Here is a 17,326-nt window from a genome sequence, read left to right as displayed (position 1 = left end):
AAATCATTTTTGGAAGAGAAATGATCAGGGAGTCAAGTCCATTAAAACTGGATCCTGTTTGGCTCTGTGACCTTCAGCTAGTTACTTAACCCCCATTGCCTGGCCCTTTTGCTCTGGAAACAATACATAGTATTGATTCTAATGCAGAAGGTAAGGGTTAAAAAAAGGGTTGTTCTGTGATAGACGAGATAAAAGGGTACCTGAATGTTGCTGTAAGGAGAAAGGAAAATAGTCCCCACCTGATCAATGTAAGCCACTGAACATCCCCTGGCAGGGGCACAGAACCCATTATAACTCCACCAGTCCATGGAGACATGTCTTTTCTCCCACTCAAGTCTTCTCTTCTTTGGGCTAAGCATCTCTAGTGCCCTCAATTGGTCCTTCAATTAAATATGTGTGTGCTCTAGTCTCTTCTCTGCTCATGACTCTCTATTGCCTACAGACTATCCTTGAGTGTTCTTGCTCTGTCATTAAACCTTAGCCATTCACAAAAGGGCATCAGGCCTTTCAGATACTTCTGGCCATGCATTGTGTGCTCAGACAGCATGAGTCTACATTTGGTACTCAGACTCACACTCTGTACTTTCCTTCCTCTGAACATTTGTTTGGTCTATTTTCAGGATTTATACAGAACTTCTATATATGTTCTCATTTGGTCCAATAACACTTGGACTGAGAGATTATTTTACCCATTTAACAGATCAGGAGACTGAGACACAGATAGGGACTTGCTAGTAAGACACACAGCCAGTAATATTTTGAGACAGAATTTGAACATAGGTCTTTCTCCCTCTTAGGCTACCACTAGTCACTATGTCATGTCAGGCACTGTATCCATTGATGCTGCCAAAACACCTTCCAAAAAGTCCTACCATGGCCTTCATGGCAGGAGAATGCTCACTGTTCCTTCATATTCTCCCCCCACTACAAAAGGTAGCTAGCTGACCTCAGATTTGTCACTGTCCTGGCCAGTGTCACTTGGCTTTACTGGATACAAATGGGAGGCTCACTCTTCCTCACATTAAACTTCCCAATGGAGACTCAGGGATGGAGTGCAAGCTCTACCAAAATAACAAGGAGAAAGGTCAAGGAAGCTGAAATATTTCTAACATATGACTATCAATTTGGAAATTATTTTTAAGACAGCTGGCCATGGATGACCCAGGACAGAGGCCTGACGATCCTCATGCATGTGCCCCAGAGATTGCTCTGGCATACATATCTCTCTCAGTGGCAAGGCCTTACTTCAAACTAGAGATAAGGAAAGGGCTCTCCTTGGGCCATGAAGACTCTGGGAAAATTATTCCCCATTAGTTTAGATTCCCAGCATTAAACCATATCTGAGCTTGAAGATCACCTTCAACATTCTCATTCTTATCTTATAGGGTAGGAAACACCTAAGGAAAAGGGAGAGGCCAAAGCAGGGAATTCCAGAATCTTCTGTAAAGGGTAGGCACTACTTCCTGTGGACAAATCATGTCCTAGGCACCAGAGATGTTATTGTGGGTTTGAAATCTCCAGACTTGAACCAGGTCTGACCTGACTCCCAGCCTGAGGCTCTTCCTTTTGTTCCCTGAAACTAACTGATCTATTTCCACTCTCTGCCTTTCCTTTTCTTTCCTCTTCAGAATTAAAGTAATGTTTCCCTTTCTGAGCACAGTCTCCCTGTGGCCTGTCCCTGGTTTATCCACACCAACCTCTCCCAATATCCTTATCAAGCTGTCAAGGTAAGGAACACTGGCTTCCGAAAGCCCAGGCCAAGGAATCATAAACTCTTGGTGGTTCTGCCAAGCTATAAAGGCCTCAAATCCAATCCCAGGTGCTGGATGAAGGGGTCTGTCATCCCCAGTCCTGCTTGCCTCAGCCCAGAAAGACTGAGCACCCGGGGCTTGGACTCCATGTGAATGTCTTTGTCAGTCACAGGAACTGAAGCTGAACTTTTCCTAAGGCCTGGAGGAGATGAGATCTGCACCAGAGAAAGGGGGGAGCTTTGCTATTGAAATCACAAGTTCTTGGTGTCTGGCCTCCAGCCTGCCAAGGTCTTAGACAGGCCACTTCCAAACCACTTATTTGGTTATAAGGTAAGAAAAAGAACCAACACAGTCATTTTCTGTCTATTCTCTGCACAGCGCCACTGTCCAAACCTACCATTGTCACCTCCAACATTACTGCAGTGGAGACCAAGGACTTCTCATTGACATGCCAGGCTACAGGTCAAATTCACGCTTACCAGTGGTTCATAAACAGAGTTGCCCCAGCTGGTAGCAGGATACAGCTGTCGCCAGATAAGAGGACACTCACTCTCAGCAGGCTCACAAGAAGAGATAACAAAGGCCCATATGAGTGTGAAATCCGGAATCCATTTTATAGCAATAGGAGTGATGCATTCACACTGGATGTTGCCTGTAAGTACATTGCTTCTTCCTATATGATGCCTGCTTATAGCCTGGTGGTGTGTTCCCAGAGGCCAGGCTAATTCAGTCCCTTCTCTGAGAACTAAAGAGCTAGGCTCTGAGGTTCCCAAACCCCTTCATCTTTAGGGAGCCCAGATTGGCCTTGTCATGTGTTCTGGTGGAGGGTGGCCATCCAGGGTGCTGAACTGGAGAAAGCCCTAAGATCTTCCAAGTTCAGATCCAAACTGTAAAAGTAGAGGAGAAGCTGTGAATTTCCCAGCTCAAAGGAGCATCACAGTGGTCCCTGGTGATGGGTTACAGACTAGGAGATGACCTTCTTTTCTGCCATAATCTAAATATGGAATCCTTCTTTTTCCCCCAGATGGCCCAGATATTGCCACAATTGACCATATAAGTGATCAGTTCGCAACGGGGATAAATGTTACCTTGAGCTGTGTTGCTGATTCTAACCCACCAGCACAATTCACTTGGTTACAGAATGGACAATCTGTCAGCAACTCAGCCTCATTTTCTATTATTACATCCCTGAATCATATCGGAAACTATACCTGTATTGCAACTAACTCATTTACTGGCTTGACGCGCACTGCAAACAAGACTCTTATGATCTATGGTGAGTAGCTTGATTGGGCCCCCAAGTTTGTGTTGGGCTCTCTCTTTCCCTGGCAGAAATAGACATGGAGAGAAATAGACATAAGTGACATTCTGCCTCCGTGGTCCCATGGCACATTGCATTGTGGTAGAAGGAACCTTCTACTCAGAATCATGAAACTTGGATTTAATCATTCCTCCTCTGTCTATTATCTGTGTGGTAAGTGTGTCTACTCCTTTCACATCCTCAGCTTCTTCATCTGGAAAAGTGAATAATATTTGCTCTGTATATAATAGGATTTTATGTGGGGAAAGTACTTTTTACATGTTAGGCACAAAAACATGTGAATTGTCATCATCATCCTTGTTATTGATATTGTATTATTCTCTTCTGTCCTAGTAGCATACAACCTTCTTTTTCTCCCAACTTCTAGGACTGCAGGTTCAATGACTGCTCCATAATCTTTCCTTCCATCCCTTTCCCTTGGTGCTATGGACCCACAGAATGTTTTTAATTCTTGGTTGGAGTATAAGCTCTGGTCATGCAACAGGGCTGGCCTTGATCCTGTTTGGCAGGGATATTCTGGAGATGGAAAGGAGGATGTAAACTTTGTCTCCTTTCACACACAGAGATTCACCATTGCACCTATATTTTTCCTCTTTGTGGCATAAAAAGTCACATGAAAGTATGGCTGCTATGAAACCTGATTCTTATCCATGTAAAGGGATGATTGGCTTTAGCCTCCAGTAACTGGGTCCACAGTAGAATTCCTGATGCCCAATTAATTCACTGGTCTGACTTTCCTATGTACAGATGACAGACCCTCCATTCCCATAATCACACTAATGGGCAGCAGGTTCATAGAGAGATCATCTCTGGCCTTAGTTTCCTTTTATTTCATGCAATTTTATTGTTACAAACCTTAGGGGTATCCCAACTTCCTCTCCTAGACTATGGGGATGTTCTGAATGGAGAGCAGCGGGGAGAGAAAGAATTGTGAAGTGGGGAAGTGACCTTGGGGAAGTCAGACACCAACAGCATATACTTTAGAGGAGGGATGATTTTTTATTCGCCTCAATCTGTACATGAGGATGCCTAAAGCTCACATTTTAAATTATCATATAATTATCTGTTTTTCATTTTCTTTTGTTAACTATTTTCCAATTACCTTTTCCCCTGGTTCATGCAGCACCTGGGAATGTTGCAGGCTATGTATTTGACACCTGTTGTTGAAAAGTTCTTTTTCTTAATTTATTTTTTTTTCCAATTAACTAAAATCTATTTTCTGTCCCCCTTCTACCTTCTACCACTAATGAAATCTAAAATCTTTGGGACAGGTATGAGTTGTGCCTGCCTGTAGCCATGAATTAATCTATTCCTAGGTGGACACCTGAGAAAGAGAGTTAGGAACTGAGGGAAAATGGGTGAAGGGGATATAGAGAAAGAGGGAATATAATAAAAGAAGAAAGACTCAGAGACAGTGCTTAAAAAGCCTTAATGTGTGCTCCTCTGATTCTAGTAGAGAGAGAGAAAGTGTAAACTACATATTTCCTCAATTTTTTATTGGAGGATCAAGGAATGGGGAATGGGAGGTAGCTAATGATCATGTAACATGGCATAAGAGTTAACATTGGCTCAACTGACAACCATTAGATCAAGGAGGAGGAGTTTATTCAAACATGTGACCTGGTATGGAATCTGGTCTGACAAGGTGGGAACCAGGACCCTGTGGCAGCCTACCCAGGAATTCTTCTGACTTTTGGACTGTAGATTTGGAGAGTGGTCAGAATTAATCCAGTACCTATTAAATACAATGATCAAGAACTACTTGCCCATGAATCTGGTATATAAGAATATAGGTTGCACTATTGATATATTAATAATTGTTTCAAGATTAAAATACACCTATGATGCCACATGGACAATCAAGGAAAACAAATTCTGATGCTCAAAAAATATCTGTTGCAACATACACCCTGACTGCATCCCATTTCTGAAGTGAGGCAGCTGATTTCATAGGAAGTCTGTAGGTTTTTGTAGAAAGTGAGTAACCCATTATCATGGGTTTTCTGCAATCCTTGTTAGCCACTGCATTGATCAGAGGTCCCAAGTTTTTCAAAGTTCTTTGACTTCGGAACACTGTAGTTATTGTATAAATCACCCTCTTGGTTCTACTCACTTCATTCTGCATTAATTCAGAGAAATCTGAAGTTTCTGTTTTTCAACTCATTCTGTTCAGTGTTTCTTTGAATGACTTGGGATCAAATGGAATAATATCTGTAAAGAGCTTGGTAAATCATGACCATTAATGTTCTACTAATTCTTTTTTCCTTCATTTTTCTTTTGTATTTTTATTGTTGTACAAAACACTCCATTTGGGACATTGTAGTAAGAGCACATTTATACGTAACCAAATTCCAAAATAAAACCACAAATATACTAATATGAAAGGAAACTCCAATAGTTTTTTTCTCTGGAAGTGGATAACATTCCCTGTCATAAATCTTTCAGGATTGTCCCAGATTATTACATTACTGAGAGTAGCCAAGTTTTCACAGATGATCCTTGTACAATATTGCTGTTACTGTGTATAGTTCTTCCAGATTTGAACCCAGGACCTCCCATCTCTAGTCCTAGTTCTCAATGCACTGAGCTACCCAGCTGCCCCTTGTTTATCGTTTCTTTTTTTATTAATTTAATTTTTTTTGGTTACAATAATCTCTTTATTTCCCTCCCTCCCCTCTACCTACCCTTCCCACAGCTGATGTGCAATTTCATTGGGTCTTACTTGTGTCCTTGATCAGAACCTATTTCCATGTTGTTGTTTGCACAAGGATGTTAATTTAGAGTCTACATCCCCAACCATATCCCTTCATCCCATGTATTCAAGCAGTTGTTTTTCTTGGGTGTTTTTACTCCCATAGTGTTTCCTCTGAATGTGGATAGTGTTTTTTTCTCGTAGATTCCTCCAAGTTGTTCAGAATCACTGCTGTCTGTTCTTTAATGCCCTTTGGGCATAGTTCCAAATTGCCCTCTAGAATGGTTGGATCAATTCACAACTCCATCAGCAATGCATTAATGCCCCAACTTTGCCACACCCCCACCAGCATTCATTACTTTGCTTTGCTGTCATATGAGCCAATCTGCTAGGTGTGAGTTGATAACTCAGAGTTGTTTTGATTTGCATTTCTCTGTTGTAAGTGATATAGAAAACTTTTTCATGTGCTTAATAATAGTTTTGATTTCTTCATATGGAAGATGCTTACTCATGTTCCTTGCCCATTTATCAATTGGAGAATGGCTTGATTTTTTGTACAATTGATTTAGCTCTTTATAAATTTGAGTAATTAGTCCTTTGTCAGAGGTTTTTGTAATGAAGATTTTTTCCCAATTTGTTGCTTCCATTATAATTTTGGATGCATAAGTTTTGTTTGTACAAAAACTTTTTAACTTGATGTAATCAAAATTATTGATTTTACATTTTGTGATTTTTTCTAGCTCTTACTTGGTTTTAAAGTCTTTCCTTTCCCAAAAATTCTGACAAATATACTATTCTGTGTGCAACTAATTTACTTATAGTTTCCTTCTTTATATTCAGGTCATTCACCCATTCTGAGTTTACCTTGGTGTAGAGTGAGAGATGTTGATCTAAACCTAATCTCTCCCATAAAGTCTTCCAATTTTGCCAGCAGTTTTTATCAAATAGTGGGTTTTGGTCCCCAAAACTGGGACCTTTGGACTTATCATAGACTGTCTTGCTGAGGTCATTTACCCCTAGTCTATTCCATTGATCCTACTTTCTGTCTCTTAGCCAGTACCAACTTGTTTTGATGACCCCTGCTTTATAATATAGTTTTAGATCTACGACTGCAAGTGCTCCTTTCTTTGCATTTTTTTTCATGATTTCCCTGGATATCTTTGATATTTTGTTCTTCCAAATGAATTTTATGTTTTTTTTTTCTAACTCAGTAAAAATTTTTTTTGGGTATGGAACTAAATAAGTAAATTAATTTGGGCAGGATTGTCATTTTGATTATGTTAGCTTATCCTACCCATGAGCAACCAATGATTTTCCAATTGTTTAGATATATTTTTAATTGTGTGGAGAGTGTGTTTTAGTTGTATTCATAAAGTTCCTGTGTTTATCTCAGCAGATAGATTCGTAAGTATTTTATATTGTCTAAGGTGATTTTAAATGGTATTTCTCTTTCTAATTCTTGCTGCTGAGATGTGTTGGAGATATATAGAGAAATGTTGATGACTTATATGGGTTTATTTTGTATCCTACAACTTTGGTAAAGTTGTTGATTATTTCCACTAGCTTTTTGGTTGATTCTCTAGGATACTTAAGGTAGACCATCATATCATCTGCAAAGAGTGATAGCTTGGTCTCCTCATTGCCAATTTTAATACCTTCAATTTCTTTTTCTTCTCTAATTGCTACTGTTAGTGTTTCTAGTATAATGTTAAATAATAGAAGTGATAATGGGCATCCATGTTTCACTCCTGATCTTATTGGGAATGCTACTAGTTTATCTCCATTGCAGATGATGTTGCTGATGATTTTAGATCTATACTGTTTTTTATTTTTAGGAAAGGCCCTTCTATCCTATACTTTCTAGTGTTTTCAATAGAAATGGGTGCTGTATTTTATCAAAGGCTTTTTTGCATCTTTTGAGATAACCATGTGATTTTTATTGGTTTGCTTGTTAACATGGTCAGTTATGTGGATGGTTTTTGTTACCATGAAAATGTGGGTTCAAGACTGTGAATTGCCAAAACTGTAGAAATAATTTTAGTGTCTTGATTTTATATCAAAAATAAGTTGTTGCCATGGGAAAAACCCCAAATATGAAATACCCAAGTCAATTGGGTTTTATAGAGATTTTAATTAAAATGAATGAAGGAATTAAGGGAAAGGAGAGACAGAGTAAGAGGAAATAGTAGGAAAAGGCCTAGGGCCTAGGCCAAATGGCCTAGGCCTTTCTCTTTAAGAGAGAAAACTAAGTCAGTCTTTTATCCACTCACCACAAGATTTTGTTCCAAGCAAGATTCCAACTAAGTTCAGAGACCCAGCTACTCCAACAAGTCTGAGATCCAACTAACTCCTAAGTTGAGAGAACCATCTCCTTTTAAAGAAAAATTTCTCTTATGTCAGCTCCCCTAAATTTTCACATCTACTAATCACAGTAGATGCTTTCCACAGGACTTACCATTCTTAATTCACATATTCTTTTGTTATCACCTTCTCTGAGTAGACTAAAACTTCACACCTCTTTTGTTATGCTTTCCTTTTGTAAGTTGCTTGACCTTTTACTGATTAATTTAACCTTTATAGGAACTTAGTACCTTTTTGTATTAGATCTAAAAATAGACCTAGCTTAAGGTTTTGGACTCACTGTAAGTATGAATTAGGGACTTTTTCATTGTTCCAGTAAGGAGTTTTACAACTTTATCTTCCCCTAAAGTATGCCTAAGTATGGGTGGAGTAATGTTAAAATTCCCAGTATATTCCTGATCAAGTACCTCCATTTTTAAATGGGGAATAGCCTTAACCAAATGTTCCAAGGTAGAGTCTGAGCAGTTTTAAGATTCATATTTTCCTAATATTGAACCATTCTTGCATTCCTGGTATGAATCCTACCTGGTCATAGTGAATAACCCTTGTGATGACTGGATGGAGTATTTTTGCTAGGATCCTATTTAAGAGTTTTGCCTCTATATTCATTAGCGAGATTCATCTATATGTTTCTTTCTCTGTTTTTGACCTGCCTGGTTTTGGGATCAGTACCATATTTGTGTCGTAAAATGAATTTGGTAGAACTCCTTCTTTGCTTATTCTGCCAAATAGTTTGTATAATATTGGGATACGTTGTTTTTTGAATGTTTGATAGAATTCATTTGTGAATCCTTCTGGACCTGGGGATTTTACTTAGGAAATTATTTGATGGCTTGTTCAAAATTTTTCTGATGTGGGGTTGTCTAGGTAACCAATTTCTTCCTCTGTTAGTCTAGGTAATTAATATTTTTCTAAGTATTCATCCATATCACCTAGATTGCCACATTTGCTGCCATATAATTGGACATAATGATTCTTTTAATGATTGCCTTAATTTCCTCTTCATTAGAGGTGAGGTCTCCCTTTTCATCTTGGATGCTGTCAATTTGGTTTTCTTCTTTGCTTTTTTAAATTAGATGGTCTAGTACTTTGTGTATTTTGTTTTTTCAAAGTATCAGCTTCTAGTCTTATTTATTAAATCAACAGTTCTTTGACTTTCAATTTTACTAATTTCTCCTTTGATTTTTAGGATCTCTAATTTAGTCTTCATCTGAGGATTTTTAATTTGTTCACATTCTAGTTTTTTTTAATTTGCATGCCCAATTCATTGACCTCTGCCCTCCCTAATTTGTTAATATATGAACTCAAGGATATAAATTTCCCCCTGAGTACTGCTTTGGCTGCATCCCATAGGTTTTGAAAGGATGTCTCATCATTGTCATTTTCTTCAATGAAATTAATTGTTTCTATGATTTGTTCTTTGACTAACCAGTTTTGGAGACTCGTATTGTTTAATTTCCAATTAATTTTTGATTTACCTCTCCATGTACCCTTACTAATTATTATTTTCATTGCATTGTGATCTGAGAAGGTTGCATTTATTATTTCTGCTCTTTTGTACTTGTTTGCAATGTTTTTGTGCCCTAATACATAGTCAATTTTTGTGAATGTATCATGTGCTGCTGAAAAGAATGTGTATTCCTTTTTGCCCCCATTTATTTTTCTCCACATGTCTACTAACTCTAATTTTTCTAGGATTTCATTCACTTTTCTTACCTCTTTCTCATTTATTTTTTGTTTTGATTTATCTAGTTCAGATAGAGGAAGGTTCAGGTCTCCCACTAGTATAGTTTTCCTATCTATTTCATCCTTGAGCTCCACTAGTTTCTGCTTTAGAAATTTGGATACTATGCCATTTGGTGCATATATGTTGAGTACTGATATTTCCTCGTTGTCTATACTGCCTTTCATCTGGATGTAATTACCTTCCCTATCTCTTTTAACTAGATTTATTTTTGCTTTGGCTTTGTCAGATATCATGATTGCGACTCCTGCCTTCTTTTTATCAGTTGATACCCAATAGATTTGGCTCCATCCTCTTACTTTCACCCTATGCGTATCTATCTTCCTCATGTGTGTTTCTTGTAGACAGCATATGGTAGGGTTTTGGATTCTAATCCACTCTACTATTTGCTTGTGTTTTATGGATTTGTTCATTCCATTCACATTCAGAGTTATGATTACCAGATATGTATTTCCCAACATTTTGCTTTCTACTTGTAGTTCTGCATTTTCTTCGTTCACTATTTCCTTCTATAATCTACTTTTAATCAGCCCTCCTAGTTTCCACCCTTATTTCACTACCCTTTCTACCCCATCCCTTCTTATTTCCCTCCTTATTTTTTGAAGTCTTTTAAAACTACCTCCCAACCCTCTCCATCCCTTATACTGCTTCCCTCCCCACCAGTCCATTTTGTAATATAAGAGATAATCTGTGTAAATATTTCTGGTTGTGGTAACTGGATATTCTGGCTTGTGACTAGAGAGCTGCTACAAGGGGACACCTGAGTTTGCCTAGTTATAATGGAGATAGATGAGAGATAAGGCTAGAGAGATAGATACTGCTAGAGGGGATTACTCTGGAGCTGCCTAAAGATCACTAAAGGCTAATAAATCAAACTATTTTCTACTCTCCACCCTTCACCTCCCAGTCTTCCACCTGAAGCCCTCCTGCTACCCTTTCCACTCCCCTGGTCTTAGTCAGCCACCTTCTAAGTAACCCAGGGGAACTATGCGATTTCAGAGAAATATTCTTTACTCTTCTTTTCTCAGGTAAAGGGTTTATTGGTAACAAACAGAATGTGGATTGAGGTGAGAGGGATGAAGTTTGTCCCTAACCTACAAGGAGAATTAAGAAGGGTTTAGGAAATGTCAGTCTAGTCACAATTGTGACACTCTGGCTACAGCCAGAGAGATGGAAGATAACTGTTAAATCTTCCTTCTCCAGTCAGATAATCTCTGCTTGAGTAATTCAAGTCCAGACTCTTTCAAAAAACCACAAAGGTCTTTCTCTCTGCCTGTCAGGAAAAGCCAGGTTCTCTTGATCAGGAATCCAGAGAAGAGATTTCTCTCTTGGTCAGTCACTCCCAGAGAGAACCCCAAAGTCCCAGTTTCTCTCCTCTGTCCAGGCTCCCAACTGCCTCCTCCTGGGAACATTCCTTTTGGAATCTTAACCTTGATTTTGCAGATCATGTCCCCAGTTTGATCTGCATGCTTGGCTTGTCCTGCAAATCCTCTCTTTCTTCATGCCTCTTCCACAATCCCCCCTTTTATTCTCCAAAAAAATCAACTTGCATTTTTCAATGATACTTACACTTATTAATTCTATCTATCTATTCTTCACCCTGTGCTATCTTAAGTATTCCCTTAGCCACCCCCAGATAAAAAAATCCTAACTTAACTATTCTATCTACATAGATGTTAAGCTAAGAATCGTATAGGAAAATGGTTTAGGTAAGGGATTTACATGAATATAGTTTCACATAACAAATCCTGTAACATTTGTCAAATCAATCCAACAATTTCACTAACATTAAGAATATGCAAATGTCCTAATTCCTAATGTCTATACAGTCACTACGAAAAGTTTACTATCATTAACAAATGCTAACCTACAATCATAATGCAATGTAAATTCTATACTTCAGAACTTCTATGTCTACTTTCCTAAGACTTAAACAAATTCACTAGGCTGTCACTAATGTTAGTAGTTAGAATATTAATAAATTACTCAAATAAAGTTAGCTCATTAGTCAATAGTAATTTACATGTGTACATAGGATCCATACACATTGACATATGTACATCATACTATATTTCTGTGCAAACTCATGCAGAAAAGAAATCTTGAATTTTCCACAGAAATTTGTATCAATGTGTCTTTTGTTATGCCACTATGCATGTTTTGTACTTACCCATTCTATGAGATATCTTACTAAAGTGTATTCTATGTAGGATGTGTGCATATATGTGCATATATGTGAGGTAACATGTATTATGCATTCTTACATACCCTCATGATCAAAAGTTCCAAAATTCCAAAGTTCCAAAGTCCTACCATGTCCTTTAACGATGTTTGCATAAAATCTTTCTTCCTCTCTGGTCCTCTGTCTGGTCTGCATGCCAGTTGCCATCTTCCAGTCTTGATTGAAGATGTGGTCTTCAAATCAGGATCTACTGGAATAAGCAATCAGGAACCCAGAACACACGAACAAACCACAAACATGTATGCATGTGACATTTTTATGTGTGTGCAAATAAGAGTGAAAAGTATATTTGCATGGAAGTAAGTTGAAATCTTCATGAATGTTTGTCAGAATTTATCAATCTTTATGTCTGCAGGTAAGATTTACATGTATTCTCTTCGTGCATGGAGGTAAGCTTTGCATATGTATATCTTCGTGAAAAGCAAGTAAGGTCTACATATGTTTTTTCACAGATGGGTGTGACCATTATGCATAGGTTCTCAGGATTTTGTTAAAAATAGTGATTTCAAGTTTGCTAATTCTTGTTGTTTCACTTTTCACTAGAAGATTTATTGAATGTTTACTGTACTTAGTTCTTGGCAGAGACTTTGTATAGAAATATATCGAGGCTTTTTCTAAGGCTTCTAATGCTATTCTTTTGGCTGCAACACTGGCTGCATTTGCTCCAGGGGTGCTATCACTTAATCATGTTAACATATGTAGGACTCTCTTGTCTGTATTCTGGTGGCAAGTAGTCATGTCCTTTCATGTGTTGTCAGTAGGGACGGTCATTGCTTATTGATTATATTCCCAGAGCTAATCAACTTTATGGGTGTGATGCAATTTCACATATGAAGTATGGAACTATGGATCTCTTTGATCAACCTTTATAGATGTTGGGATTGTCATTATGACCTTAGTTGGTCTGATCCATCTTGATTCTGTAGGAGATTCTCTATTAAGGTTCTTGACATATACCTTATCACCTGGTTTTATCTCATGCAATAAAAAATCTAGTGGTATTCTTTGCCCAAGCAAACGCAGTTTCCTTAGTTCTTCAATCCTACGTTGTATCTGTTTTAAGTATTCATGAAGAACACATTCCCCTCTTAAGATGGACAAGTAAGGTGGTCTTACTGTCCTACCATGCCAAAGTGGCTGACCATGTAGCATTTCAAAAGGTGATATAATGCAGGTCAGTCCTAAGCCTGGTTCTAATATTGAACAAATCAAGAGGCAAAACATCTGTCCATTTTAAATGTGTTTCTGAACAGAGTTTGCCTATTTATGTTTTCGGTTCTTTGTTCATACACTTGACCTGCCTGGAACCTTGGGGTCGATATACTGAATGGTAATTGCACTTAATCCCTAAATTCTTGTAGATTACTTTTAGAATCTGGGAAGTAAAGTGAGACCCCTTGTCCGAATCTATGGTATCAGGAATGCCATGTCTAGGTATAATCTCCTTGAATAGAAATCTCACTACCGTAGCAGTGTCACTTTTCTTGGATGGACATGCCTCAACCCATCTAGTCAATTTATCCATAATCACCAATGCATATTTATATCCCTTGTCTCTAGGCATGTTGATATAATCAATTTGAATACACTGAAAAAGCATATAGCTGAGTGGTCTGCTTCCCAATGCAGCACTCTTAAAATGTCCTTGATTATATCTCTTGCATGTTTCACATGCCTGACAAGTTCTAATGGTATTTTTTGTAATTCCTGGTGCTGTCCAATATCTCTTTATGGTATCCAGAATCCCTTGCACTCCATAATGTCCTTCTGCATGACTTACAGTGCATAGATGTTGATATAACTTTTTAGGGAGAATAGTTTTACCCCCTTGAGCAATCCAGACACCCTTGATTAGTTTAGTACCTAGCTGCTCTTTCCATGACTGCATCTCTTCTCCATCCTAGGCTTCAGTGAGATCCTGCCTTTTGATCAGAGAGAAATTCAGCACATGGTGAGGATCGAACCTAGCAGCGTACTTTGATGTTGTGCCTGCTCAGTCATTCCCTAGGGGTATTCTGTCCTTCCCATGAGAGTGTGCCTTAAAATGGATTATGGCCACCTCTTTAGGAAAGTCTACAGCACTTATGATATGATCTATCAGATTGCGATATGCAGTTGGTTTCCCAGCTGAAGTTTTATGCCCTCTGTTTTACCATATGTATGATGACCAATGCACCGTGGAGAAAGCATATTGTGAATCCAGAAAAATATTAACTCTTTTCCCTCTTGCTAATTCTAGGGCAATGATCCTCCCTAAGCGCCGACATGGCTTGGCAGTGATGCATGCCAAAGAGTTTTGTCATTGTCAACAACTGCTGCCCCTGTGAATTTTCTCCCATCATGAACATAAGAGGATTCATCCATGTATAACTCTATTTCTGGATCCATAAGAGGTGTATCTTTAAGGCATTCATTTGGCCTATGCATGAGTTCCACTATCTGATCCCAATCATGCAATACTTCTCCATCCATTGGCAAATCAGGGATCAGAGTTTCTGGGTTCGATGGTGCATATCTATGAATTGTGATGTTATAATTGCCTAAAAAAATGACTTCATACTGGGATATTCTTGCATCGGTGAATGAATGCATATTCTGCGACCATAACAGTTTTTCAATTTGATGTGCGGAATACACATGCAATTTACATCCTAGTACTATATCATATGACTTCTTGACCATTAGAGCTGTAGCTACTAAGCTCCTGAGGCAATGAACCATTCCTTGTGCAACCGTGTCAAGGATAGGACTGTAAAATGCAATAGCCCTCAGATTTAACCCAAAATACTGTGCTAATATTCCAGAAGCAACACCTTTTGCTTCATGGACATACAAGTGGTATTCTTTCATATAATCAAGTATTCCCAAAATTGGAACTGATAAAATAGCTCCTCTCAACTGTGAAGAAGCATGTAAATGTTCTTTATTTAATTGCAATGGTTCTTTAATATCTTTCTTTGTCATATCAATCAAGCACTTGGAAATATGAGAATATCCTACTATGTACTGCCTTGAGAAACCAGCAACCGCCAGAAAAGCTCTTAAGTTCTTTCTTAGTTCTAGGGGTGCCTAGCTTCTGTATGTCTGCCCTCCTTTTATTAGATATTTTCCTGGTGTCCCCCTCCAGGACTAATCCTAAATATTCAACTGGTGGTAGGACCCATTGAATCTTCTTTTTAGAAACTTTATGTCCCCTCTTATAAGGTTCTATCAATAATTTCTTTGAATCTTCCAAACATGTTTTAGGGTCAGGAGATGCTAGCAACAAATCATCCACATAGTGTATCAATCTGCTATGTTTGAAATTTATGGTAGCTAGATCTCTCTGCAACAGTTGACAAAATATTGAAGCAGACTCGCAACATCCTTGCACTAATCTTGCATAGCACAGCTGGGTTTGTCTCCATTGGAAAGCAAAAATATTTTGAGAATCAAGGTGCAATAGTATAGTGAAGCAAGTGTTGCTCAGGTCCAACACTGTGTACCACCTAGACTCTGCAGGTATTTGAGTTGTGATATTGTCTGGAGATGGTGTTATAGTGTGTTTTTTTTTCATATAAAATTATTCACAGCCCTTAAATCCATCACAAATCTCCAGGCAGGAGTTCCATCTTCATTTAGCTTATTCTTTTTAATAGCTAATATTGGGTAAATGTATTCAGATACCATAGGTCTCAATATACCTTGCTCAAGCAAACTATTTATGATAGGTGTTATCTCTTCTCTTGCTTCTCTACTCAATTTGTATTGTGGCATCTTAGATGGTATTCCTTCCCTGACCTCAATCCTAACAGGAGTAATAGATTTAATCTAACTCAAATCATTTTGATATTTTGCAAACACCCCTTCTGGTATATCTGTGGGTATGTCACACATAGAAGTTACAACTTGAATCTTTTCAGGTTCTTCTTCAAGTTGTTCTAATAGTGATAGTGCTTCAGTGAATTCCTGGATAGATGCAATTAAATCTCCCCAGATTTTTCTGTCTGGGGTCTGTCATCCCCAGTCCTACTTGCCTCAGCCCAGAAAGACTGAGCACCCGGGGCTTGGGCTCCATGTGAATGTCTCACAGGAACTGAAGCTGAACTTTTCCTAAGGCCTGGAGGAGTTGTGATCTGCACCAGAGAAAGGGGTGTCCTTGCCATTGAAATCACAGGTTTTTGGTCTCTGGCCTCCTGCCTTGCCAAGGTCTTAAACAGGCCACTTCCAAACCACTTATTTGGTTATAAGGTAAGAAAAAGAACCAACACAGTCATTTTCTGTCTATTCTCTGCACAGCGCCACTGTCCAAACCTACCATTCTCACCTCCAACAATACTGCAGTGGAGACCAAAGACTTCTCATTGACCTGCAATTCTACAGGTCAAATTCACGCTTACAAGTGGTTCATAAACGGAGTTGCCCCAGCTGGTCACAGGATACAACTGTCGCCAGATAGGAGGACACTCACTCTCCGCAGTCTCACAAGAAGCGTTAACAAAGGGCCCTATGTGTGTGAAATTGAGAACCCATTTTATCGCAATAGGAGTGATCCATTCACACTGGATGTTGCCTGTGAGTAAATTTGTTCTTCCTATATGGTGCCTGCTTATAGCTTGGTGGTGTGTTCCTAGAGGCCAGGCTAATTCCATCCCTCCTCAGAGAGCTAAAGAGCTAGGCTCTGAGGCTCCCAAACCCTTTCATCTTTAGGGAGCCCAAATTGGCCTTGTCATGTGTTCTGGTGGAGGGTGGCCATCCAGGGTGCTGAACTGGAGAAAGCCCTAAGATCTTCCAAGTTCAGATCCACACTGGAAAAGTAGAAGATGAGTTGTGAATTTCCCAGCTCAAAGGAGGATCAGGGAGACACAGTGGTTCTTGGTGATGGGTTATAGACTAGGAGATGCCCCCTTATTTCTGCCATAATCTCAATATGGAATCCTTCTCTTTCTTCCAGATGGCCCAGATATCGCCACAATTGTACATTCCCCCGATGAGTACCCTACTGGGGCAAATATTACCTTGAGCTGTGTTGCTGATTCTAACCCTGCAGCACAATTCACTTGGTTACACAATGGACAACCAGTCAGCAACTCAGCCACATTTTCTATTATTGCATCCCTGAGTGATGCTGGCACTTATACCTGTACTGCATCTAACTCATTCACTGGTTTGACGCGTACTGCAACCAAGAATATTATAATCTATGGTGAGTATCTGGATTGGGCCCCCAACTTTG

The 17,326-nt window shown here is 38.9% G+C and overlaps 1 protein-coding gene across 1 annotated transcript in view; it reads left to right on the top strand.

Moving 5' to 3' along the window:
- The window catches only part of LOC103092368 (uncharacterized), a 1,666,349-nt gene that overhangs the window by 193,265 nt on the left and 1,455,758 nt on the right, over nt 1-17,326 (top strand). The window contains exons 16-19 of the mRNA XM_056825346.1: nt 2,130-2,405; nt 2,776-3,027; nt 16,390-16,665; nt 17,045-17,296. Coding sequence (XP_056681324.1) covers nt 2,130-2,405; nt 2,776-3,027; nt 16,390-16,665; nt 17,045-17,296 — 1,056 coding nt within the window. The remainder of the gene's footprint in view (nt 1-2,129; nt 2,406-2,775; nt 3,028-16,389; nt 16,666-17,044; nt 17,297-17,326) is intronic.

The sequence above is a fragment of the Monodelphis domestica genome, chromosome 4 (assembly GCF_027887165.1).
Source record: "Monodelphis domestica isolate mMonDom1 chromosome 4, mMonDom1.pri, whole genome shotgun sequence".
Lineage (NCBI taxonomy): Eukaryota > Metazoa > Chordata > Mammalia > Didelphimorphia > Didelphidae > Monodelphis > Monodelphis domestica.
Note: the sequence above shows the minus strand (reverse complement) of the source record. Positions and strands in the feature narration are given on the sequence as shown.